The 26988-nt window shown below is 43.6% G+C and overlaps 1 protein-coding gene across 1 annotated transcript in view; it reads left to right on the forward strand.

The window, feature by feature from the left end:
- Window positions 1–26988, forward strand: part of ADARB2 (adenosine deaminase RNA specific B2 (inactive)) — a 1046420-nt gene that overhangs the window by 315533 nt on the left and 703899 nt on the right. The window contains exon 2 of the mRNA XM_063922155.1: window positions 18693–18728. Within this exon, the coding sequence (XP_063778225.1) occupies window positions 18693–18728 (36 nt within the window). The remainder of the gene's footprint in view (window positions 1–18692; window positions 18729–26988) is intronic.

Raw genomic sequence — 26988 nt, forward strand, 5'->3', positions numbered from 1 at the left:
AATATTCTTACCCAAAAACTGGTATATTTTAAGCAGTCGGTAGTGCCCAGGGACCCAGCAAACATTGATATATTATATTCATGCCATCATTCATTGGCCTATATTTCTCTTTCTCAACATGTGTAATTATTTTTAGTAGAAGAACTAAAAAGAGCAAGGCCATACTACAGGGTACATTTCTGCACTAGTTTTGACATATGGTTTTACTGAAACCAAAAGCATGATACAAGATTACATAAATCACTCTCCAGCACTTTTGATATAGAATTAATGGTAGCTGAATCAAAAGGAAAGCACAGTGGATGGTAACTAATCTCCACCATATATTACATGTAACAAAATATTAGCATAAGAAACAATACCTCGGAGCAATAAGCTATAATTAGTTGCCGCTCTCGTTTTTATCTCTTGATATAACAAGAGCTATTAGAATTAGACATGGTAAATCATCCCGATCGTAATGAGTCATGCATACATTTCAGAGCTGTAGCCTACAAATGTGAGATTAATTAAAGATATACAAATAGTGGAACTTACTTGATAGGGGTCTAGTCCACAATGTGTTTTTCTATACAGCCACATGGATTGCTCAAGGGTTATGCTGGTAAAGTTCATATAAACACTGTACACAGTCAAAAACATAAATAATGGAATATTACATATAGAACATTTTACTGAGCATCTTAAATAACCGCTTTGTGAATTACTCTGTGTTATGTTTTTGTGCTGTGCATATTTATTAGTGATTGTACAGATATGTAGTCTTGGTGCTTGACTATTTGTAAGCCAGCGAACAAACTCATTTTCATAATCAAATTAAACTTTTTACCCACATGAATGATATAATCACTGTGATTTGAGTTATTAGCATTTGTTTTTATTTTAATTATGTTTTTAAAACTAAAGGTGTCCTTTTATATGAATGTTAAATGGAAGTTAGGAGCTGATTGGTTGGTGCTTTATCTCTCTCCACATTATCTCTCTCCAAGCTTTGATAAATCGGCACCTATATGCACTGCCACGACAAACCGCCTGACATTTTGCCTGTTCCTACACAGGGGATAAATAGGGAAATTTCCTCCCCAGGGAAGGAACCTAGATTTCATGTGGCCATTTACTGTTAAATATCTCACAGTGTATAGCCACAATCGGTTTCAACTAGTCAGATAAAATGTCTATCTGCAAGACAAACATTTGGGGGGGAATTCAAATGTTTGAAAAGTCGGTTGGGTGTTTGTTTTTTTCCTGTCTATTGAATCTCCCCCTTTATCTTACAATATAACCCCAGCATTAGAGGCAAGCCAACAGCCAGTCTATTGCTAAAAACTGAAGGTTTAGATGGGGGCCAACTGCCAGGCCATTGCCATCAACTCAAGGTAGCCACCTCCTTTCCCAGTCACACAAACAGACCCACTTGGACCAGTGGTGCTGCTGTGCAGTGGAGCAATGATGCTGTGCTATGGAGCAGTGGTGCTGTGCAGTGGAGCAGTGGTGCTGCTGTGCAGTGGAGTGCAGTGGAGCAGTGGTGCTGCTGTTCCCAGTGGGGTAAAAAACAACATAAGGCTGTGTAATGGCAGGGAGAGTACCACGAGAACTTTCCCCAGATGACCACTACTGCTGCACCCACAGTAAAGCTGACAGCAAAAATAGGGTGTGAGTGATGGTATTTCTAAAGGAAAAACAGGTAGAAACGTTGTCCATACACACACAGGTTAGTCCAAAACCACACTTCCACCCCAAATAGAACACCCACTATAGTTTCTGCCTTTCACTGCCAGAATACTAAATAGAGCATCCTGATTTACCCATGTGGTTTAATCTACTCCAGGCATATGAAATGCATAATACTACCTCCACCCATTGTTGTTCTGACATAATATATGTGATGGGGCTCTTAAAACTCAGCCATTCCGAGTATGTCAGCTGCCTCCTGAGTCCTCCTCCAGTCCTGGCGTCCAGGTGACTCAGATTGCCAGGGTGAGTTACAGGACACCTCCACTCTGCATAAGGATTTCTAGATGTCCTGCCCTGAAGTGTCGTTAGACTGTTACTGTGCATGCCCAATGCTTGGTACTACTTATGTGGTATCACTCCATAATTGCACATATGGGGCCTAATTCTGAGTTGATCGCAGCAGCAAATCTGTTAGAAGTTGGGCAAAACCATGTGCACTGCAGGTGGAGCAGATGTAACATGTGCAGAGAGAGTTAGATTTGGGTGGGGTGTATTCAAACTGAAATCTAAATTGCAGTGTAAAACTAACCCACCCAAATATAACTCTCTCTGCACATGTTATATCTGCCCCGCCTGCAGTGCACATGGTTTTGCCCAATTGCTAACAAACGTGCTGCTGCGATCAACTCAGAATTACCCCCATTGTATTTTGCTAATTAATATCATATGACTATTGCAGATGGGTTCTGCAGTAATTATTTTAATGGAATGAGACAAAGGAAATATACAAAAGTGGCCTCTAGAATCCAGTGCTGAACTTTGCCGATCAGTAAGACCACACACACATGTATGTATTACAGTGTATGTATGTACAGACAAAAACAAGTATACGATCCGTGCATACACAATGATGTGTAAGATTCCTCTCTAGCGTTGCTAGCTAGATAACATTGCTTACTAACATTTCAGCATCACAGCATAACATTTAAATGGTTATGAACTCATGATGACACTGCTTATTATTGAGATATTATATTCCTGAGTCTTATAAGATGAATATAAGGACATTATGGCCATCACTATTATAACCTTTCTTATTATTTTCTCATAATATATTAACATCATTAAAATTACTTACGATAGACAAGCTGTATATTCTCCGCTGCTCAGGGTCGGACTGGCCCACAGGGGTACCAGGGAAACCACAGTAGGCCCCAATGCCTGAGTGCCCACTTCTTCCTCTAGGGATCAGTTTCAATACTGTGCACTTGTATACTACATGGTAGATATGTTGCATTACACTTCACTAAACTATTGTGTATTTCAAGCCTCTGTGGAGGCTGGCCACTTCCCTTTAGTAGGCTGTACACATCCCAAAGTATTGGCTCCTAAAACTGCATTCCCCCGGTGGACCCATCATGCCCCAGTCCGACACTGCCGCTGCTGCCTTTGCAACGCTCTCTCATGTTTACAGGCTTTTATTTTCTACATTTTGTAGCAAAGTATACGGGATGCAGTTAAAATGCCGGCTGTCGGGATGCCGGCGTTTATGGGACCGACGTCGGAAACCCGGCAGCCGGTGAAATGCCGACAGTGGAAATCCCAACCGCCACCCAGTATAACCACTTGGTTGGTGGGTCCACACCACCATCCGAGTGGGAATAGAACCTGTGACAAGCGAAGCGAGCTACTGAGCACAAAGCGTAGCGAGCGGACTCGCTGCCGGGATTCCGGCAGACGGGATGCCGAGGTCAGTATACTAACAGCCTGCATCCCGTCTGCTGGTAAATCATACTGGATCCAAGTATACAAAATGACAAATACAAAACATAGGTTTATGTGATCTAGGAACCATAAGCACAATTATTCCTTTTGGGGCTTTGTTCTTAAATTGCTCTAATTCCGCAACCTTTAAAGCGCATCACTGGCAAATGTTTCCCCATAAATTATACAATAAAAATGCAACGTGGTGACCAAATGCCCTTTTTCCTTTACTGTACTACTGTTCATTATCTCTCAAAAGTGTATATTCAACCCAGTAACGCACAGTGGCAAGCACAGTTACACACAGCAGTCATTTAATTCAGCCATCAGTAATAATAAAACAGTGACACATACAGTAGCTCTATATTTAAAGCTGCACTACTGCATATATTCCTGGGGTCAATACTCTTAGATGCAAGGTGTGAGTTGCCATTTTCTCTGCAAATTTTCGATTTTGCAATACAATTAGCAACTCGCATAGAACCAGTCACAGTAAACTCACATTTTTCCGTTCGCACCTCATTGAGGATGATAGATTGTAGATTGTACAATTGTAGCATTGTAACCTTATTTTAAGGTTAAAATGCTGTGCAGAACCCCCCTAATGAATAATTAGGCAATTGGAAGTTTCCATTTAGCTTAATTAGTCCAATAATTACATGTCACTTTGGTGTGTTTATAAAAAAAATTGCCTCAAATTAACCCAAAATCAACTTTTTCATTGCTTGATGCACCCCAAATTTAATTAGAACATTTTTAAAATTGTTTTTACAATTAAAAAAGCAAAGATGAGGGGCACACAAAGTGAGTAATATATAAGCATCAGTTAATAAAAAAAGTACAAACTCACATACATCATAAAAAGTAAAGTTCCACCTCCCACTCTACCAGCTATGACCTCCAGAAAGCCACCAGTTAGTGCGTCTCAGGCGCTGATACGAGCGGTCCCGGCTATTTTGATTCTCCCGCACAGTAGAAGACAAGGTACACACGTCAATGCGTCCACAGGCCACGCCCAACGCGTTTCATCACAGAGACTTCGTCAGGTTGTGTGGCCTCATCATACACCGTTCCCTTTATATACGTAATGCATTTGTGTATACTAATTCATCGCCCATTGTTAAAACATGTTACATTACACACATTATTTATTTCATCGTTACATCTTAAAGAATCATTCAATATACAATATCACTAAAACATATATTAATTGAGGAAAACATATGTCTGAGACAGCCGCACCATATAAGCAATTAGTATTTAATATGGTTACAACACTAGCACATTTCTATTAACGTTAACCACGAAGCGGCAGCTTGACTGCGCTTGCGCAAAACCACAGCTTCTATAGGCTGCATCAGCTGCAGCCCATAGAAGCCGGCTAGGGCTGACGAAGCAGGGAGTTGGCTTCTTACAGGAAGCCAGCTCTCTGCCTATCGCTGCCCAGTCTGGCAGTCCCGAAGGAAGGAAACACCTACCATTGGATCTGCATATAGTGTCTGTCACTGGCAGGTAGGACTTCCAATAGGAAGTCACTGCCAGTCACAGGGAAGCCAATGCAGTTTCACGGACTGCATCTGGCTTCACTGACAGTGATTAGGGTGGCGGATTTTACCTGGGGGGGTAAAAACCACCAACTGGAGAATTCTCAGGAACGCGCATTGTTGCGAATGTCTGTGAGTTTCATGAAACAACTTGCACCTAATAGGATTGACCCCCTGGTATCATGTCTACTACTGTGGTCCCCTTAGATTTGACATTCATCTGTAGATATATGGTAGCTTTAATTGTAAGCTTTGATGTGTTAGTATGGTATATTAAAAATTAGGGGGTCAAAATGGGCAACAAATTGTAAATCTGAGCCTATTTACTGTGTTGCATTCACAGTGACAACATGAATTCATTTTTCTTTGCTTCATCAAGTAGAACTTTACGGCATATGCCTTTATTTAAATGATGACATGCTTCCTTTATTATACCAAACTGCAGAGTACAGTACATAATCATTACTATACAATAATGTTTATAACTCTATAATCAGTCAAATTATACTTTCATGGTTTTTACACTTTCAGAAATTTTGCCATTCGGTTACTACCAGTGAATCAAGGGCAGTGATTATGTTTTAATGAAACTTAATTACATTTTGGACAGTATAATTATGAACAATAGCGCTTTGGACACAGTTTTGTAATTGCTTTTTTCAAACTATTTCTGGAGGTAAAAAATTTTGCTGGCTTGAAGTAGAATTTTCTTATATAAAAAAGGCTTTAGGAGCTTCAAAAATAATAAATATAATATCTATAGATAAACAATGGTGCTCACCTTCATCCACGATCCTTTGGAAGTTTGGTGACATCCAATGGTTCACAACCATTATTTTCTTTTCCCGATGCACTGGTGTTTCATTCTGATTTTATGATTGGGATAGTTGCCACCATCACCTGCTTCTGTTCCAATGGATTTAACCAATGTTTCCTCAATATTATTGGATCACTCTCAGCGGGAATGCTCTTTTGCACATGTGCAAGCTATATCATCTGCGTATGCACACCATTAAACCATCGATGACTCAAAGCAAGGAATGGTTTATAAATAATGGTTACAGACCTTTGCTTGCACTGAAAAAAATGGTGGGAAACCTTGCACCATTCGATATCTCCCTTCCGTTGGCCATCTGTACTCTGATTTGAAATTGGGCCATCTAGCTGAAGGCATTAAATCCAGCCCTCACTTTGCAGAGCTGCAATACACAGCGTCACGGATGAGGAAATCCACTAAGAATTGTGTTGTCACCCCTGATCTGTCCGCTTCATTGATAAGTTGGTCTACTCACCCGGGATCTTGGAAGAGCTTGCCAAAATTCCAGGAGAGTAGGCAATTATGCCATTAGCTGATTTGCTCTAAGTCTAAATGAGGCCTGAAATGTACAGTTACCCTTATTGCTTTTCAAATCTAACTTCCACAGGATGCATCAAAGCTAAGTACTGTAATCCTTGGTGCTGTTGGTTTGTGAACATTTGCACTTTGTCAGAAAATATTCAACAAAGGGTGTGGAATGATATGTCGACAGTTATAATATGGTCATGAGAATGTTGACTGGTTGTAATGTCGACATCAACCATGTAGACATTCATCATGTAGACACTGATGATATGTCAACATGTTAGACTGTCGACATATAGTCCCTAGTGAACCAGCAGTGAATTACCTGCTCCTGACAGCTGCATCAGCTTTAAGGTCCCGGTAGTCATGTGACTGTCACTTCCAGAGCAGACCCCGGGTCCTCCAGCATTCCATTGAGTATGCCTCCCTAACCTTCCCTCTACTGTCTAGCCCTAGCAGCCCCCCCACCCGGGCCTAATTCTAACCTCTAGTGCAGAGGTTCTCAAACATGGTCAAGGTACCCCAGTTGTCCAGGTTTTAAGGATTGTTGGAGCTAGAGAGTGATGGGCCCAGGTACAGCAATAAGCATTGCCCAAAAAATGAGGCATGGTCTTATTGAGAATGGGCGTGGCCACACAGTAGTAACCCCAATTCAATTTAGGACACAAAGTAGTGCTCCTTATACACCTTACGCCACACAGTATTGCTCCTTAAACACCTTGCATCATGCCGTATTGCTTCTCTTACACCTTGTGCCACACCGTATTGCTCCTTATACACCTTACGTCATATCATATTGCTCCTTATACACCTTATGCCACGCTGTATTGCTCTTTATACACCTTTAGGTCATATCATATTGCTCCTTATACACCTTATACCACGCTGTATTGCTCCTTATACACCTTACACCATGCTGTATTGCTCCATATACACCTTACACCACGCCGTATTGATCCTTATACACCTTACACCTTGCTGTATTGCTCCATATACACCTTACACTATGCCGTATAGCTCTTCATACACCTTACTCCATGCTGTATTGCTCCATATACACCTTACACCACGCCATATTGCTCCTTATACACATTGTGTCACACCTTATACACATTGTGTCACACCATTCCTTCTGTTGTATTAAGCCACATAGTATTGTTCCTTATACAAGTTACGCCACGTACTATTGCTCCTTATACTGTTCATGTTACACCAAACAGTATTGCTCCTTATACATTTTATATCACGCCGTATTCTCCTTATACACTTTAAGCCACACTGTAGTTAGTACTCTGCTTAAGATGCGCTTGCTCCCCCTTTTAAGATGTTCAGGCTTTAATCAGTGCAGGCTCACCCTATACATGCAGCACACTGGAAGTAGCCACAGGCTAGTCCAGGAAGACCTCAGGTGCCGGGACTGGCCAGCAGCCAAAGCAATTCAAGGTGCAAAGGGCCTAATTCAAATATGATCGCAGCAGCAAGTTTGTTAGCTAATGGGCAAAACCATGTGCACTGCAGGGGTGGGGGGCAGATATAACATGTGCAGAGAGAGTTAGATTTGTGTGGGTTATATTGTTTCTGTGCAAGGTAAATACTGGCTGCTTTTTTTTTACACTGCAATTTAGATTTCAGTTTGAACACACCCCACCCAAATCTAACTCTCTCTGCACATGTTATATCTGCCCCCCCTGTAGTGCACATGGTTTTGCCCATTAGCTAATAAATTTGCTGCTGCGATCAGATTTGAATTAGGCCTTAAAGTAGCAGCCCTCAGTGCAGAAAGTCAGCAGAGAAGCCACAGGAGCCAGGACTGGGGAGCCGCCAGCAGCATCAACAGAGACCAGCATGCCAGGGCTGACAGCAATCACTGAGCGGAAGGCCTATGAACAACGTATCATCAGGAGTGTGCATGGGACAGCTGGCATATAAGGCTGCAGCTGCATTGAGTTTGGGGCACTGGCGACGGGCGGCGGCATACAATGAGTCACTGTTACTCACTGTAATACCAGCAGGTCAGGGCCCCTTCATGGCAGTGGGCCACGATGAAATGCACCGGCTGCACCGCCGATAGTGCCGCCACTGGTTTTAAATGTATCTATGCTTGGCCACAGGTGACTTAATTAGCACCTCAGTTAATTTGATTTAACCATCTGTGCTGAGCCATGGATAGACTTAAAACCTGCATTTGGGAACCTCTGCCCTCGTGCCCTACCCTAACCCTCCTGTGCGGCAGCCTAGCCCTAATAGCAACCTTCTGATAATGTTGACATTCTGTCATTATTAACATGTTGCCTGTCAACATTTTAACAATGTTGACATAACTGTCAACTAGAGATGTGCACTTAAAATTTTTCGGGTTTTGTGTTTTGGTTTTGGGTTCGGTTCCGCGGCCGTGTTTTGGGTTCGACCGCGTTTTGGCAAAACCTCACCGAATTTTTTTTGTCGGATTCGGGTGTGTTTTGGATTCGGGTGTTTTTTTCAAAAAACACTAAAAAACAGCTTAAATCATAGAATTTGGGGGTCATTTTGATCCCAAAGTATTATTAACCTCAAAAACCATAATTTCCACTCATTTTCAGTCTATTCTGAATACCTCACACCTCACAATATTATTTTTAGTCCTAAAATTTGCACCGAGGTCGCTGGATGACTAAGCTAAGCGACCCTAGTGGCCGACACAAACACCTGGCCCATCTAGGAGTGGCACTGCAGTGTCACGCAGGATGGCCCTTCCAAAAAACACTCCCCAAACAGCACATGACGCAAAGAAAAAAAGAGGCGCAATGAGGTAGCTGTGTGAGTAAGCTAAGCGACCCTAGTGGCCGACACAAACACCTGGCCCATCTAGGAGTGGCACTGCAGTGTCACGCAGGATGGCCCTTCCAAAAAACACTCCCCAAACAGCACATGACGCAAAGAAAAAAAGAGGCGCAATGAGGTAGCTGACTGTGTGAGTAAGCTAAGCGACCCTAGTGGCCGACACAAACACCTGGCCCATCTAGGAGTGGCACTGCAGTGTCACGCAGGATGGCCCTTCCAAAAAACACTCCCCAAACAGCACATGACGCAAAGAAAAAAAGAGGCGCAATGAGGTAGCTGTGTGAGTAAGCTAAGCGACCCTAGTGGCCGACACAAACACCTGGCCCATCTAGGAGTGGCACTGCAGTGTCATGCAGGATGGCCCTTCCAAAAAACACTCCCCAAACAGCACATGACGCAAAGAAAAAAAGAGGCGCAATGAGGTAGCTGTGTGAGTAAGCTAAGCGACCCTAGTGGCCGACACAAACACCTGGCCCATCTAGGAGTGGCACTGCAGTGTCACGCAGGATGGCCCTTCCAAAAAACACTCCCCAAACAGCACATGACGCAAAGAAAAAAAGAGGCGCAATGAGGTAGCTGTGTGAGTAAGATAAGCGACCCTAGTGGCCGACACAAACACCTGGCCCATCTAGGAGTGGCACTGCAGTGTCACGCAGGATGGCCCTTCCAAAAAACACTCCCCAAACAGCACATGACGCAAAGAAAAATTAAAGAAAAAAGAGGTGCAAGATGGAATTGTCCTTGGGCCCTCCCACCCACCCTTATGTTGTATAAACAGGACATGCACACTTTAACCAACCCATCATTTCAGTGACAGGGTCTGCCACACGACTGTGACTGAAATGACGGGTTGGTTTGGACCCCCACCAAAAAAGAAGCAATTAATCTCTCCTTGCACAAACTGGCTCTACAGAGGCAAGATGTCCACCTCATCATCATCCTCCGATATATCACCGTGTACATCCCCCTCCTCACAGATTATCAATTCGTCCCCACTGGAATCCACCATCTCAGCTCCCTGTGTACTTTGTGGAGGCAATTGCTGCTGGTCATTGTCTCCACGGAGGAATTGATTATAATTCATTTTAATGAACATCATCTTCTCCACATTTTCTGGAAGTAACCTCGTACGCCGATTGCTGACAAGGTGAGCGGCGGCACTAAACACTCTTTCGGAGTACACACTTGTGGGAGAGCAACTTAGGTAGAATAAAGCCAGTTTGTGCAAGGGCCTCCAAATTGCCTCTTTTTCCTGCCAGTATAAGTACGGACTGTCTGACGTGCCTACTTGGATGCGGTCACTCATATAATCCTCCACCATTCTTTCAATGGGGAGAGAATCATATGCAGTGACAGTAGACGACATGTCCGTAATCGTTGTCAGGTCCTTCAGTCCGGACCAGATGTCAGCATCAGCAGTCGCTCCAGACTGCCCTGCATCACCGCCAGCGGGTGGGCTCGGAATTCTGAGCCTTTTCCTCGCACCCCCAGTTGCGGGAGAATGTGAAGGAGGAGATGTTGACAGGTTGCGTTCCACTTGACTTGACAATTTTCTCACCAGCAGGTCTTTGAACCCCAGCAGACTTGTGTCTGCCGGAAAGAGAGATCCAAGGTAGGTTTTAAATCTAGGATCGAGCACGGTGGCCAAAATGTAGTGATCTGATTTCAACAGATTGACCACCCGTGAATCCTAGTTAAGCGAATTAAGGGCTCCATCCACAAGTCCCACATGCCTAGCGGAATCGCTCCGTGTTAGCTCCTCCTTCAATGTCTCCAGCTTCTTCTGCAAAAGCCTGATGAGGGGAATGACCTGACTCAGGCTGGCAGTGTCTGAACTGACTTCACGTGTGGCAAGTTCAAAGGGCAGCAGAACCTTGCACAACGTTGAAATCATTCTCCACTGCGCTTGAGACAGGTGCATTCCACCTCCTATATCGTGCTGAATTGTATAGGCTTGAATGGCCTTTTGCTGCTCCTCCAACCTCTGAAGCATATATAGGGTTGAATTCCACCTCGTTACCACTTCTTGCTTCAGATGATGGCAGGGCAGGTTCAGGCGTTTTTGGTGTTGCTCCAGTCTTCTGTACGTGGTGCCTGTACGCCGAAAGTGTCCCGCAATTCTTCTGGCCACCGACAGCATCTCTTGCACGCCCCTGTCGTTTTTTAAAAAATTCTGCACCACCAAATTCAAGGTATGTGCAAAACATGGGACGTGCTGGAATTTGCCCATATTTAATGCACACACAATATTACTGGCGTTGTCCGATGCCACAAATCCACAGGAGAGTCCAATTGGGGTAAGCCATTCCGCGATGATCTTCCTCAGTTGCCGTAAGAGGTTTTCAGCTGTGTGCGTATTCTGGAAACCGGTGATACAAAGCGTAGCCTGCCTAGGAAAGAGTTGGCGTTTGCGAGATGCTGCTACTGGTGCCGCCGCTGCTGTTCTTGCAGCGGGGGTCCATACATCTACCCAGTGGGCTGTCACAGTCATATAGTCCTGACCCTGCCCTGCTCCACTTGTCCACATGTCCGTGGTTAAGTGGACATTGGGTACAACTGCATTTTTTAGGACACTGGTGAGTCTTTTTCTGACGTCCGTGTACATTCTCGGTATCGCCTGCCTAGAGAAGTGGAACCTAGATGATATTTGGTAACGGGGGCACACTACCTCAAGAAATTGTCTAGTTCCCTGTGAACTAACGGCGGATACCGGACGCACGTCTAACACCAACATAGTTGTCAAGGCCTCAGTTATCCGCTTTGCAACAGGATGACTGCTGTGATATTTCATCTTCCTCGCAAAGGACTGTTGGACAGTCAATTGCTTGGTGGAAGTAGTAAAAGTGGGCTTACGACTTCCCCTCTAGGATGACCATCGACTCCCAGCAGCAACAACAGCAGTGCCAGCAGCAGTAGGCGTTAAACGCAAGGATGCATCGGAGGAATCCCAGGCAGGACAGGACTCGTCAGAATTGCCAGTGACATGGCCTGCAGGACTATTGGCATTCCTGGGGAAGGAGGAAATTGACACTGAGGGAGTTGGTGGGGTGGTTTGCGTGAGCTTGGTTACAAGAGGAAGGGATTTACTGGTCAGTGGACTGCTTCCGCTGTCGCCCAAAGTTTTTGAACTTGTCACTGACTTATTATGAATGCGCTGCAGGTGACGTATAAGGGAGGATGTTCCGAGGTGGTTAACGTCCTTACCCCTACTTATTATAGCTTGACAAAGGCAACACACGGCTTGACAAATGTTGTCCGCATTTCTGTTGAAATACTTCCACACCGAAGAGCTGATTTTTTTGGTATTTTCACCAGGCATGTCAACGGCCATATTCCTCCCACGGACAACAGGTGTCTCCCCGGGTGCCTGACTTAAACAAACCACCTCACCATCAGAATCCTCCTTGTCAATTTCCTCCCCAGTGCCAGCAACACCCATATCCTCCTCATCCTGGTGTACTTCAACACTGACATCTTCAATCTGACTATCAGGAACTGGACTGCGGGTGCTCCTTCCAGCACTTGCAGGGGGCGTGCAAATGGTGGAAGGCGCATGCTCTTCACGTCCAGTGTTGGGAAGGTCAGGCATCGCAACCGACACAATTGGACTCTCCTCGTGGATTGATGATTTCGAAGAACGCACAGTTCTTTGCAGTGCTTTTGCCAGCTTGAGTCTTTTCATTTTTCTAGCGAGAGGCTGAGTGCTTCCATCCTCATGTGAAGCTGAACCACTAGCCATGAACATAGGCCAGGGCCTCAGCCGTTCCTTGCCACTCCGTGTGGTAAATGGCATATTGGCAAGTTTACGCTTCTCCTCCGACAATTTTATTTTAGATTTTTGAGTCCTTTTTTTACTGATATTTGGTGTTTTGGATTTTACATGCTCTGTACTATGACATTGGGCATCGGCCTTGGCAGACGACGTTGCTGGAATTTCATCATCTCGGCCATGACTAGTGGCAGCAGCTTCAGCACGAGGTGGAAGTCGATCTTGATCTTTCCCTAATTTTGGAACCTCAACATTTTTGTTCTCCATATTTTAATAGGCACAACTAAAAGGCACCTCAGGTAAACAATGGAGATGGATGGATACTAGTATACTTATGGATGGACGAGCGACTGCCGACACAGAGGTAGCTACAGCCGTGGACTACCGTACTGTGTCTGCTGCTAATATAGACTGGATGATAATGAGATAAAATTAAAATATATATATATATATATCACACTAGTACTGCAGCCGGACAGGTATATATTATGTAATGACGGACCTGCTGGACACTGTCTGTCAGCACTGCAGACTCCTAAAGTAAGCTACTAGTATCAAGAAGATAGAAAATAAAAATAAACCACGGGTAGGTGGTATAAACTTATGGATGGACGAGCGACTGCCGACACAGAGGTAGCAACAGCCGTGGACTACCGTACTGTGTCTGCTGCTAATATAGACTGGATGATAATGAGATAAAATTAAAATATATATATATATATCACACTAGTACTGCAGCCGGACAGGTATATATTATGTAATGACGGACCTGCTGGACACTGTCTGTCAGCACTGCAGACTCCTAAAGTAAGCTACTAGTATCAAGAAGATAGAAAAAAAAAATAAACCACGGGTAGGTGGTATACAATTATGGATGGACGAGCGACTGCCGACACAGAGGTAGCTACAGCCGTGGACTACCGTACTGTGTCTGCTGCTAATATAGACTGGATGATAATGAGATAAAATTAAAATATATATATATATCACACTAGTACTGCAGCCGGACAGGTATATATTATGTAATGACGGACCTGCTGGACACTGTCTGTCAGCACTGCAGACTCCTAAAGTAAGCTACTAGTATCAAGAAGATAGAAAAAAAAATAAACCACGGGTAGGTGGTATACAATTATGGATGGACGAGCGACTGCCGACACAGAGGTAGCTACAGCCGTGGACTACCGTACTGTGTCTGCTGCTAATATAGACTGGATGATAATGAGATAAAATTAAAATATATATATATATATCACACTAGTACTGCAGCCGGACAGGTATATATTATGTAATGACGGACCTGCTGGACACTGTCTGTCAGCACTGCAGACTCCTAAAGTAAGCTACTAGTATCAAGAAGATAGAAAAAATAAATAAACCACGGGTAGGTGGTATACAATTATGGATGGACGAGCGACTGCCGACACAGAGGTAGCTACAGCCGTGGACTACCGTACTGTGTCTGCTGCTAATATAGACTGGATGATAATGAGATCAAATTAAAATATATATATATATATCACACTAGTACTGCAGCCGGACAGGTATATATTATGTAATGACGGACCTGATGGACACTGTCTGTCAGCACTGCAGACTCCTAAAGTAAGCTACTAGTATCAAGAAGATAGAAAAAATAAATAAACCACGGGTAGGTGGTATACAATTATGGATGGACGAGCGACTGCCGACACAGAGGTAGCTACAGCCGTGGACTACCGTACTGTGTCTGCTGCTAATATAGACTGGATGATAATGAGATAAAATTAAAATATATATATATATATCACACTAGTACTGCAGCCGGACAGGTATATATTATGTAATGACGGACCTGCTGGACACTGTCTGTCAGCACTGCAGACACCTAAAGTAAGCTACTAGTATCAAGAAGATAGAAAAATAAATAAACCACGGGTAGGTGGTATACAATTATGGATGGACGAGCGACTGCCGACACAGAGGTAGCTACAGCCGTGGACTACCGTACTGTGTCTGCTGCTAATATAGACTGGATGATAATGAGATAAAATTAAAATATATATATATATCACACTAGTACTGCAGCCGGACAGGTATATATTATGTAATGACGGACCTGCTGGACACTGTCTGTCAGCACTGCAGACTCCTAAAGTAAGCTACTAGTATCAAGAAGATAGAAAAAAAAAATAAACCACGGGTAGGTGGTATACAATTATGGATGGACGAGCGACTGCCGACACAGAGGTAGCTACAGCCGTGGACTACCGTACTGTGTCTGCTGTTAATATAGACTGGATGATAATGAGATAAAATTAAAATATATATATATATATATCACACTAGTACTGCAGCCGGACAGGTATATATTATGTAATGACGGACCTGCTGGACACTGTCTGTCAGCACTGCAGACTCCTAAAGTAAGCTACTAGTATCAAGAAGATAGAAAAAAAAATAAACCACGGCAGAGGCGTCACCAGGTGTGGTGACACCCGGTGCGCACCCCTGATGTACTGCCGCGATCGCGGCAAAAAAGGGGGCGTGGCCTTACAGATAGGGGGCGTGGCTTCGCGGGGATACCGGGATCGTCACTCTGGGGGCGTGCCCAGCATCTCCGGAGATGCTGGGCTTCCCCCAGAGACGGTCTCAGTGTGCTGTCGGCTCCTCTGCTATGACAGGAGCCGGGTGCTGTAACGGAATTTCACACTGCAGCACCTGGCTCCTGTCACTGCGGAGGAGCTGACATTTGGTGTCACCCCCTCCAGGTGTCACACCCGGGTGCGGGCCGCACCCCCCGCACCCGCCTTGTGACGCCACTGAACCACGGGTAGGTGGTATACAATTATGGATGGACGAGCGACTGCCGACACAGAGGTAGCTACAGCCGTGGACTACCGTACTGTGTCTGCTGCTAATATAGACTGGATGATAATGAGATAAAATTAAAATATATATATATATATATATATCACACTAGTACTGCAGCCGGACAGGTATATATTATGTAATGACGGACCTGCTGGACACTGTCTGCAGAATGCGTTTATAAAAACACCACACGACGAGTGTTTATTGTTTAACTTTTTCAGGCAGACAATCACAATATACTGGTGGTCAGCAGACAATCACAATACTGGTGGTCAGTGGTCACTGGTCAGTCACACTGGCAGTGGCACTCTGGCAGCAAAAGTGTGCACTGTACTTAAAATATGTACTCCTGCTATAACTGCTCCACAGTCTCCCCCACAATTAAGCTGTGTGAGCAGTGAGCACTCAGCAGTCAGATAATGATATACAGTATATGATGCAGCACACTGGGCTGAGCACAGATATGGTATGTGTGACTGTGTCACACTGTGTATCGTTTTTTTTCAGGCAAAGAACGGATTCATTAAACTGGTGGCACTGGTCACTGCCACTGGTCACACTATCAGCAGCAAGTAGTACTCCTCCTATATTATGCTCCCCAAAATTTGTGTCTCTCTCTCTCTAGTACTATTAGTCACTCTAAACGGAGAGGACGCCAGCCATGTCCTCTCCCTATCAATCTCAATGCACGTGTGAAAAATGGCGGCGACGCGCGGCTCCTTATATAGAATCCGAGTCTCGCGATAGAATCCGAGCCTCGCGAGAATCCGACAGCGGGATGATGACGTTCGGGCGCGCTCGGGTTAACCGAGCAAGGCGGGAGGATCCGAGCCTGCTCGGCACCGTGTAAAAAAAGCTGAAGTTCGGCGGGTTCGGATTCAGAGAAACCGAACCCGCTCATCTCTACTGTCAACATTGTGGTGTTAACATTATGCATATCTAATGACTTCATCCCTATACGGGCTGTTTGTACAATTTGTGTTAGTTAAAAAATACAAATTTTCCCAGGCAGAAACATTATTAAATCCATGTAAACTAAGCTTCTACTCAGCTGTTCAGTATTCATAATTCTAAATAAGTATCCCAGTTTTACTACATGAGTTGTGACAAACATGGTCTTAATTGAATCAGTTCCCTTTTCATCTTCTGGGCTGGGGGCGCACACTGTAACTCTCATTTAATTGCACAGTCCATAATTCACCACTCAGTGACATGACAGGTGTCTGGGTTTAGTTCATCTCTCCCTGGGATTTTTGGTGCCTCTCTCTAGGGAAGTTGCAAGGACATCTGTCACGGAGACTAGGAGTTGGATACACAGCAGGGGTCAACTTGTCAGACAAGATAATAAATAGATAATAAATTCAAGAAGCACAGTATAACCATGATTGTATTACTCTATCAATAAGAATTATATCCAGAGCTACTAAGTCAAAGTCCAGTTAACTTTGAGCAGTATCTATCTATAAACTGTTATAAAAAAAATATTGCAGTGGAAAATAATGTAGATGATAATGCATATTTGTCTTTTTTTTATATTGCCTAGGGGAAAATTATCAATTTTGCACATTTTACACATTTAGCGCCAGTGCGTTTATTCCACTTACAAGATCATCTATATTATAATGAGTGTATGCAAATATTTGCAGCAGAACTGCATTTGTACAAAAGCCCTATTGTAAGGAGAGGGCGAAGATTATCCTCAGAGACATTGTACGGCTCAGAGGCTATTGTAAAACTGCCATCCAGGAGAGTAATGTAGTTTGCCCTTCATAAACTCCGCAAATCACTGTGAATGTCACCCCTTTTCACACCCAACCTCAATCTGTCTGGTGAGGATTTTTGTTCCTGTAAATGTGTCTGTAATAGTCTGGGCTAAACAGAATTTTCAGTCAACTTGATTTTTTCTTCTATCTTTCCAGAGATGCCGCGTTAAATATTGTAGACACAGTGAATTTTAAGAAAATTGTATAGTTGGTCTTTTCTTACATGAGGGATTGCATAGTGTTTTTATTGTTAAACAGTGTCTGGGAAACTCAACCCCTTGAAAATTAGATGTATTTCTTATTAATGCCACTTAAAGGGGTTCATATGATAACATGGTGCAAATTGCACAGACTTGCTGTTACGCTGGCCATACACTTGTGCGATACCCGCGACGCGACATCGTGGGGCATCGCACCGGCAGTTCAGGTGCGATGAAATCGCACCTGAAGTGCCAAAGTGATTACCATGCGATCATGCGATAGATCATGGTAATCACGTGATGGGCACGTCACACGCGGGGTGCACGTCACCGCCGGGGTGCCCATCGCACATCGCAGTGCGATATATCTCATGTGGGTTTAAAACCACATGCGATCGCACTGCGATGCGAGAAATATTAAGTGCAGCACATAATATCCTGAGAAGCGATATTCGAGCGGCGTGCCCGCGCATCGCGTCTCAAGGTACCTAAAAAGTGCATACAATCCTTCGATTTCTCACACAGATGTGGTCGATATCGAAGGCTAGTACCAATAATCTTACAAGTGTATGGGCACAATTACACATAGCAACCATTTATTTGCTTCATGTCCTAAACTGCTCTGTGATTTGATCAGAATTGTATTGCCTGTTACTGTTTACTGGATATAGCATTATTCAGAATCATTTATTCTTTTTAAACTCTTTTAGTAGAGTTTGTAAATATTAGAGATGTGCCGGTACAGATTTACTCGGTTCCTTTCGCCACACTAGCGCACATTCGAATTTATCTGATTGGCTATCCAAAACATGTGAGAGCTGATAGACAATAAGACACCGTTTTGAGAACCAAGAAAACCTGAGTAAGTCCAAAACCGCACATCTCTAGTAAATATATAGAGTAAAATATATATTTTATATTTTTAGTCATATTTATACATTCTTTTTTTAATTTTTATTACAGGATACAGAAATGAAAATGGGAGTTGTACACAAAAAGGTAAGTTTCATAAATTACTTTTTCTGTTAAATGTTCACATCTAAATGTCATTTTCACAGCAATATTCCGCACTCCTGTGACTAATAATAATTACACCTTTATCTGGCACTGTTATCTTTTCTGCATACAGTATGTAATTAGGCATGCTAACTCATTAGCTGCCAATGGCACGCAGTCACTTGAAAGACATTTTTGTCACCTGTCCCTTACAAACTGGGACTTCCCAGGTCTTTAAAGATCTATCAGTGGGCATTTTTTTTTTATCACTGGCGATACAGTACAATATATTTTTCAGTTCTTTTGTTTAATATGCTAGGTATAATGTGTTTGTTTTCTATACTGTATTTAAAATAATACAAATGTCCAATGTTCATGTCATGTGATCCAGCGGTGCAATATAAGTTACACATCTATCCTGAATATTGTTTGTAAGACCTACATAGATGAAGTAGTAATATGGTTACACAAGTACTGTGTAAATCAATTACAGTTAAATGCCAAAAGAAGCAAAATCATTCACTTGGGTCTAAAAAAAATCCAAAGGCTAAATATACTAAATTAAGCTATAACGGAAACTACTGAGGAGGAAAGTGATCTAGTAGTCACTACTTTAGGTGACTTAAAGGCAGGTAAGCCATGTAACAAAGCAATGAATAAGGCTAGTCCGATGTTTGGCTGCAGAGGTAGAGGACTCAGCAGAAGAAAGAAAGAAGTAATAATGCCACTGTATAAGCCATTGGTACGGGTGGCATCAGCTAGAATACTGTGTCCAGTTCTGGAGGCCATATCTCCAGAAGGATATAAATACATTAGAAAGTGTACAAAGATGGGCAACTAAAATGGTGCATGGTCTACATCACAAAACTTACCCGGAAAGACTAAAATATCTTAACATGTATAGTTTGGAGCAGAGAAGGGAAAGGTGAAACATGGTAGACACTTTCAAATATCTGTTTTTATGTAATCAGTGTCCAAACTTAGTATTTAAAGTGTAATTATAACAGCATACCTTAGATTTATTTTTTTTAAATAGCAAAGGTACAGTAAGTTTCTTTTAAGCATGCATCTGATAGTCATCTTTCCTAACTGTCCTACAAATCATTAAATCCTTTTTAAGATCTGTATGGTGGGGAGACCAGTCACGCACACAGACTTGCAGTTCTCAGCATGTCTTGTCATGGTGGGGCAGCGGCTGGGGGGAGGGAGAGTTTTACATTTAACAGGGCAGCCAGAGCTCAGAGGTGCATTCCAAAGCCTTTCTGCTCATTACACCATGTACATACTTGCCTACTCTTCCAGAACAGCCGGGAGGTTCCCAAAAATTGTGTGGCACTCCCAGCCACCCGGAAAAGTAGGCAAGTGTCCTTGATACTGCTTACACCCGCCACCTTCCCCTGCAGCCATCCGCACCATTCCTCTTGGCTGCCCACTCACCCCTGCAGCCGTCGCATAAAGAGGAAAAGTGGACGGGGGCAATGATGTGATTCATGCTGAATTGCATCATCATAGTCCCATACCCCGCTTTACAATGCCATTAATGTGGACACTGTATAGCGAGGGCACGATGACGCAATCTCGTCTCCATGCCGCAGGACTGACCCCCTATGCCAGGACCACGCCCTCTGTTGTGCCAACATGGCTGCCCACTCCCTCCAACGGCAGCAGAAAGTCGGTATGTATGCAGCAAGTGCCATATGACTATAAATATAGAATAGCAGCCTCAATAAACAAACTAAGGGAAATAGTCATTACAAAGCTTTGTTACTGCTGCAGGACATCACCGTGTTCATCGAAAATGGGTAGGGACTACTACTTTACCTCTGCCCTGAAAAGAGCTGCGTGTGGGCCTCTTCTGAGCAGTAGTCTATCTATAAAGGGTGCAGTGCCTGTAGTGTACATGAGCCAATGAATCTAAGGAGTTCTGCACACCTCCCCCTGCACCCAGAGCACAGTCTAACCCAACAGCTGTAGGTTTTATGTCTCCTGCATAAAAGATGCAATGACTAGTGCCAAAGCCTCTGCTGTCATCTTCCCAGTCACTAGCACTTTTTAATTGCCAGAAAGAGGGGGGACACTCACGAAACTTGCACATGGGCCCCACCATTACTTAATAGATCCCTGCTTCTGAGAACTCATGGGCTTTGGCTGTCTAGAATAGATGAAGGAGCCCTAGAATATTGCCACATTCTAACATTGGTCAAAACTAACTATAAAGTAATTACACCAGAGGCGTAGCCAGAACTTGGTGGACCCCATAGCAACTGTTTGAAGGGGCCCTGTTCCAATGTTTCTAAAGAGACACCTCTCCACATCAGTCATTAATTTTACGCCCCATAATAGTGCCCTAGTTCATTTTCTGAACCATAGTAGTGCCATAGTTTATTTTATGAATCATTGTAGTTCACATTACATCTCATTGTAGTACACACAATGCACACATTATACAACACAGTATGCCCAATTCACATTATGACTATACAGTGCCTCGGTTCATATTAAGCCACAATACAGAGCCCCAGTTCATATTGTGCCACACTTCATATTATGTAACAGTATAATGCCCTACAATTCATTTTATACCACATTACATTGAGCAGGTGAATGGGGCATTACTAGATATATTTTATGCTCCAAGGCAAAGGTTTGTAAGGGCCCTTATGTTACACCCAATGCTGAAAAATGTTTATAACACATGTAACTTTGCCATGGAAGGTGGGCCCCTCTCTGCTCTGAGCCCCATAGCAGCTGCATTCCTTTCACCTATGGTAGCTACGCCTTTGGATTACAATAGTAAACACCAAAACGTGACTTGTTTAAAGTGGATATGCCTGTATGTGTGTTTTCCTTTGGGAATCAAGACATAAATGTCATTAGCAACTTGAAAGACATAGAAAAATGAACACATTTTAAAACAGGTGCCCAGTCATTATGAATTCATTTGGTGTTCATTGTAATAACATTAATCATGATTAATTCATTTTCTACTAATGTACCAAAGGCTCGCTCTTGAACAGAATTTTGATTTTCCAATTTTCATCTAATTTTAGCCGTGACAAAAGATGGCAAAATAACATTTGCATGTTCATTTATTTTTAAAAGAAGCATATTGTAAAAAATATAAAAAATACATCTACATGCCGCACATCACCCAACCAGCCCTATCTGTTTAATACATTAAATATATTAGGATTATCTCTGTATGCAGGAGTTGTGGGGTTAGCAGATTTTCTACCCAGTGAAATTAATGAACTAACTAATGTGTGACATACTCTTACAATAATTAAAATAGAGCATGAGGAAAGTAGTATCTAAAAAGTAAAAGTGTGGTGTTGCCTATAGCAACCTACCAGATTCTAGCTGTCATTTTCTAGAACAGGTCTGGCCAACCTGTGGCTCTCCAGGTGTTGTGAAACTACACATCCCAGCATGCCCTGCCAGAGTTTTAGCACTCCCTAGTAGCAAAACTGTGGCAAGGTATGATGGGACTTGTAGTTTTACAACAGCTGGAGAGCCACAGGTTGGCCAGGCCTGTTCTAGAATGTACTAGATCAGTGTTTCCTAGATCAGTGTTTCCTAAACTATTCTCATTGTAACCCTAACAGTGCGTGTTTTCAAGGTATCCTCAGGAATAATTAGTACCACCTGTAGATCTATTGCCAAATAACACACCTGTGCTCCAGCTACATGAAATTAAAAACATGCACTGTTAGGGTGCCATAGGGACCAGGTTTAAGAAACACAATAAATAATCGGATTGGTTGCTATGGGAAACACATCCATCAGGGGCGACTCAAGTGGTGGGCTGACAGGACAATCGTCTGGACTGTCGTCCCGTGAAGGGTGCCACTGAGTCCCCATAGTAAATAATATGAAGACTGTCCTTCAGTTACATGGTATTGGATGTGGCAGTAGGCAGTTCCGCCATCGGGGGAGGGTTTGGGGAGGATCTACAGGCAGAACACTTGCTTTTTATTAACTGCCTGCCTGTGTAATAAGCCCCTAATGGAAAGGGTGTCATGAATGGATCGTACCTGCTTCTTTCCTGTTGAACTCTGTCTCGTCCTTTCAGAAGGTCTCCAGACCACTCCTACTCCAGATGCCTCTTAAAACGGTAGAGAGATAGAAGACTCCCCTGAACCTCAACACAGTCACTACATGTGTGGACAGTGACTTTGGGTGGGATGCAGTGTAGTCCGAGTTCAACGGTCATGCAGGATGCTGCCCGAACTGTGACTTTTTTTTAAGGGACAGTCATGTACAAGGTATGGTTTAAACTTGTACATAATTGCCCCTTTAAAAAAATGTCAGAGTTAAAAAATGTCAGCAAGAATGTCAGTAAGTAAACTTACCAGAGTATACCTATGATAGTGTATTCTTGAAATACACAGGTTTGTAGAAGTCATATAAAGGCATGATTGTTACTGGTGATAAACCATCCAGAGCCAAAACAATAATGCTTTGCTACAACCTAATCTAACTCCATGGCTGCTTGTTTCAGAAATACTTCAGAACTTTTTTTAATTACCCACTTTGCATATTCTAGGAAAGTTCTTGTGTCTTATACTGTATATTTTGTTTATGCTATCAGTTTAGGGAATATACACATACAGTAAGCATTGGTAATCTCTCATCATATCCTGAAACATGAATGTATAAAATGTAATATTGTTGGAACACTGTGACTCTCTCCTGACAGTGCTGGCAATTGTATAACAAGCAACTGCATAGCTAGCTGTTATCAGGGCCTAATGGGAGAATGTTCAAGGCTCTACTATAATAAGCAGAGGAGCTGTGATAGGTGTTGGGTGGGTGTGGCCAGTGCCATGTGGGCGTGTTCATGACCCACTCTATGGGGTATATTCAATTTAAGTCGAATCCATTCCGACATTCATTTGTCGGAATGGATCCGACCAGGGCTATTCAAATTACATTTCAATTCGACTTTTAAAAAAGTCGAATAGAGATGTGGGGGGGGGGGGGATGGGGGAGAGCCGCGGGCAGACGGGGGAGAACAGCGCTACAGCCGCAGCTGCTCTCCCCCGTCTGCCCGCGGCTCTCCCCCTCCCCGGCTCTCTGCCTCTCCCTGTCAGCGGCGCCCATGGAGCGGTAATTGCAGCGGCCAGGGGACCTGTCAGGCGGCGGGAAGCTGTCAGCGGTGGCCGGGGGACCTGTCAGTGGCGGCCAGGGGACCAGTCAGCGGCCCCGCTCCCATCCCCGCATCACAGCCGCCGCTCCCGGCAGCGTCTTCCCAGCTCCAGCAAGCGAGACCTTGCTTGCTGGAGCCGGGTGGATGCTGCCGGGAGCGGCAGCTGTGATACATCCTCCAGCACTGCTCTCCTCCCCCGGCGGCTCTCCCCCCAGCTCTCCCCCCCGTCTCCCCCTTCCACTAAGGTCCCGCATCTCAGTCCGACATCTTTTGATGTCGGACTGAGATGGTCGAAAAGGGGGGCAAAACCTGTCGGTTTTAGCCCTGTTTTCGCCACAAGCAGCTATTCCGCCGATTCACGTGCTTTTTAGGGATATATTGAATAGGTTGAATCAGGATTCGACCTTAAAAAGTCAAAAACTGCCGTCTTTTCGACAGATGGCAGTTTTCGAATTCAATTGAATATACCCCTATGAGTTTCAGTGTCTACCTAAATATTTGTTTAAGGAAAATAGAAATAACATATTAATTCTTTTAAGATTTATGGCAGACCATGTGACCAGTTGGTGGCTAGTCATCGAAAGGCTGACATCATGGTGGGCTTATTTTTAGTTATCAAATAACCATAGCAACCAATCAGTAATAAGGTAACATTTCTCAAGTACATTCTATAAAATTATAGGTAGCAGCTGATTGGTTGCTATGGGTAACTTCTCCGCTGGTCCACTTCTCCACTCTTTTCACTGCTTAAGGTGCATACACACTGAGCGCTTTTCCCCCCTGCCCAGCAATGTCAGCGGGGGTGAGCGGCTTTCCATAGCAGGACGCTATGGAAAGCCGCTCACCCTGCCGTTCATCTACTGGTAATACCAGTAGATGAATGGCTGCCAGCGCTCATCGTTGGGGCATACACACTGGGCGGGTTTTGAGCTGAAAGCAGCTCAAAACACTAAAAGTGAGCTGCTTTCAGCTCAAAATCGCCCAGTGTGTATGGGCCTTTAATAACCTTTCCCCCTATGTATCTAATAAATAGCCTCTCTACCCTCATTATCAGTCTAGAAGGCATGCCAGTAACTTTACTGTGATATCTTCTTACTATTGCTGTTACATACAGTATTCCAAGCACATTTGATTTGTATACTCCAAGCTAATGGTTTTATATCACTTTATATATAACAATCATCCACAGGACACCACTCTGTCAGTTGCCAGTAATATTAATCTATTATATGCGCAAGTATTATATAGTAGATCAAGAAAAATAAATACATAAAGTAATATACTATACAACCACAGGTAACGCGTTCTACTGTAAATCATAATGAAAAATCATTAAACACCATAGGTGTTTATTTCTTATAATGAGCAATTGACAAATGTACAGCACCCAATCAGACATTTGATTTAATTTGTCCAATTTGTACTTGTCACATCAAAGCTAAGGGGTACATTTATAAAGCAGAAACTATTACAAGCCGCCACTTTTAGAAGGGTTTGAACATAAAATCTAAAATGACATTAATATTAATTGCAAAGCCTGGCATGCACTGCACTCAATATTAGTGCAGTTTTAAATTCTGATATATATATATATATATATATATATATATATATATATTTATAATACAGTGCTCGAAGTGAGCTGGTATACAACGGTATGGCATATCGGCACTTCTTCGAGCACTGCAGTCTAGCTCTCGCACCTGACCGCGGCAATGCTATTTAAAATCTGCCGCGGAACGGCAGCCAATCAGGAGCGGCTGTGCTGCTCCTGATTGGCTGCCGGTCCGCGGCAGATTTGAGATAGTAGCGCCGCGGTCATAGGAGCCGCTGCGCCGCCACCCTCTGCCTCCTCCACTACGCCGGCGCTGCTTTCAGCCGCCACCGACCTCACTGAGGTGGGATGTCTCATCCGTTAACGCTGCTGTCAGGCTGTGATGCAGAGCGGTGAGGATGTGAAAAAAACACAGACCATAGTACATCCTGAGTCCTTCTCTGCACCTCCGCCAACTCCCTCCTCCGCACCATGCCGACCACAGCCTCCTCATCCACCGCAGACCACAGCATCCTCAGCACCGCCGCTGCTAAATAGGTCATCTTACCCTGCTGCCTTTCTCTCTCTCTAGTCCCTACTGTCAATTTACCTGTCTCTCTGTCACTCTCCATGAATTATGTCTCATTCCACGCATAATGTGAATTTCGTCTCATTCTGTGTGCTATAATGTGAATTTCGGTAGTACTGCATACAAAGACAAGGTTGCAGGTGCACAATTCAAACACTACCAATTTATTAATAATAATCATTGCAATAAAATGTTGCATTTTGAGCGAGGTTCTTCGCATAGTTATGGCCATAAGTAACGGATTGCCTACCGCGTCCAGGTGACCTCATTAGTCGAGCAAGTCCCTAACATTTTTTTTGGGGTGTACAAATCCAGGGCGTGGGACACCCCAAAACGAAGCAGCCGAGTGACCCCAGGGCAACACTAAGGTGAAAAAATATATAGTGAAAAAAGTGAAGATAGGTTAGTGAGAGAGGCTGCTGAAAACAGCAGAGGTAAATTAGTGAGAGGTAACGAGGTGAGAAATAAAGTAGTGAGAGGTAAAGTGGGGAGAAGTAAAGGTGAGAAATTAGTTACATTGAAACAAAACACACGATAGGGATGAAAGTAAATATGAAAATAAGTAGTAGTAATCTGTGTTGCTCCTGAGGCCAAACAGCCACAACAGTCCAGGGGGACGCACTCCCCAGCAATCCACCCCCCATCTGATAATCCGATATACATTTGTGCAGGACTCACCTTGCTCTGCATGCAGTCTAAGAAATGTCAGGAGCCTAATTAAAATCAATATATAGGACAGGTGGGCATGGGTGCTACCACCAGGCAGAAGGGGTCTCTGGCCTTCTATTGTGTATGTAAATACACATAATTAGGTATACGGGGAGGGGTCCTGGGGTGAATTTCGGCTCATACCGTGTACTGTAATGTGAATTTCGGCTCATTCTGTGTGCTATAATGTGAATTTCGGCTCATTCTGTGTGCTATAATGTGAATTTTGGCTCATTCTGTGTGCTATAATGTGAATTTTGGCTCATACTGTGTGCTATAATGT

Source organism: Pseudophryne corroboree, chromosome 5, assembly GCF_028390025.1.
Source record: "Pseudophryne corroboree isolate aPseCor3 chromosome 5, aPseCor3.hap2, whole genome shotgun sequence".
Classification (NCBI taxonomy): Eukaryota; Metazoa; Chordata; class Amphibia; order Anura; family Myobatrachidae; genus Pseudophryne; species Pseudophryne corroboree.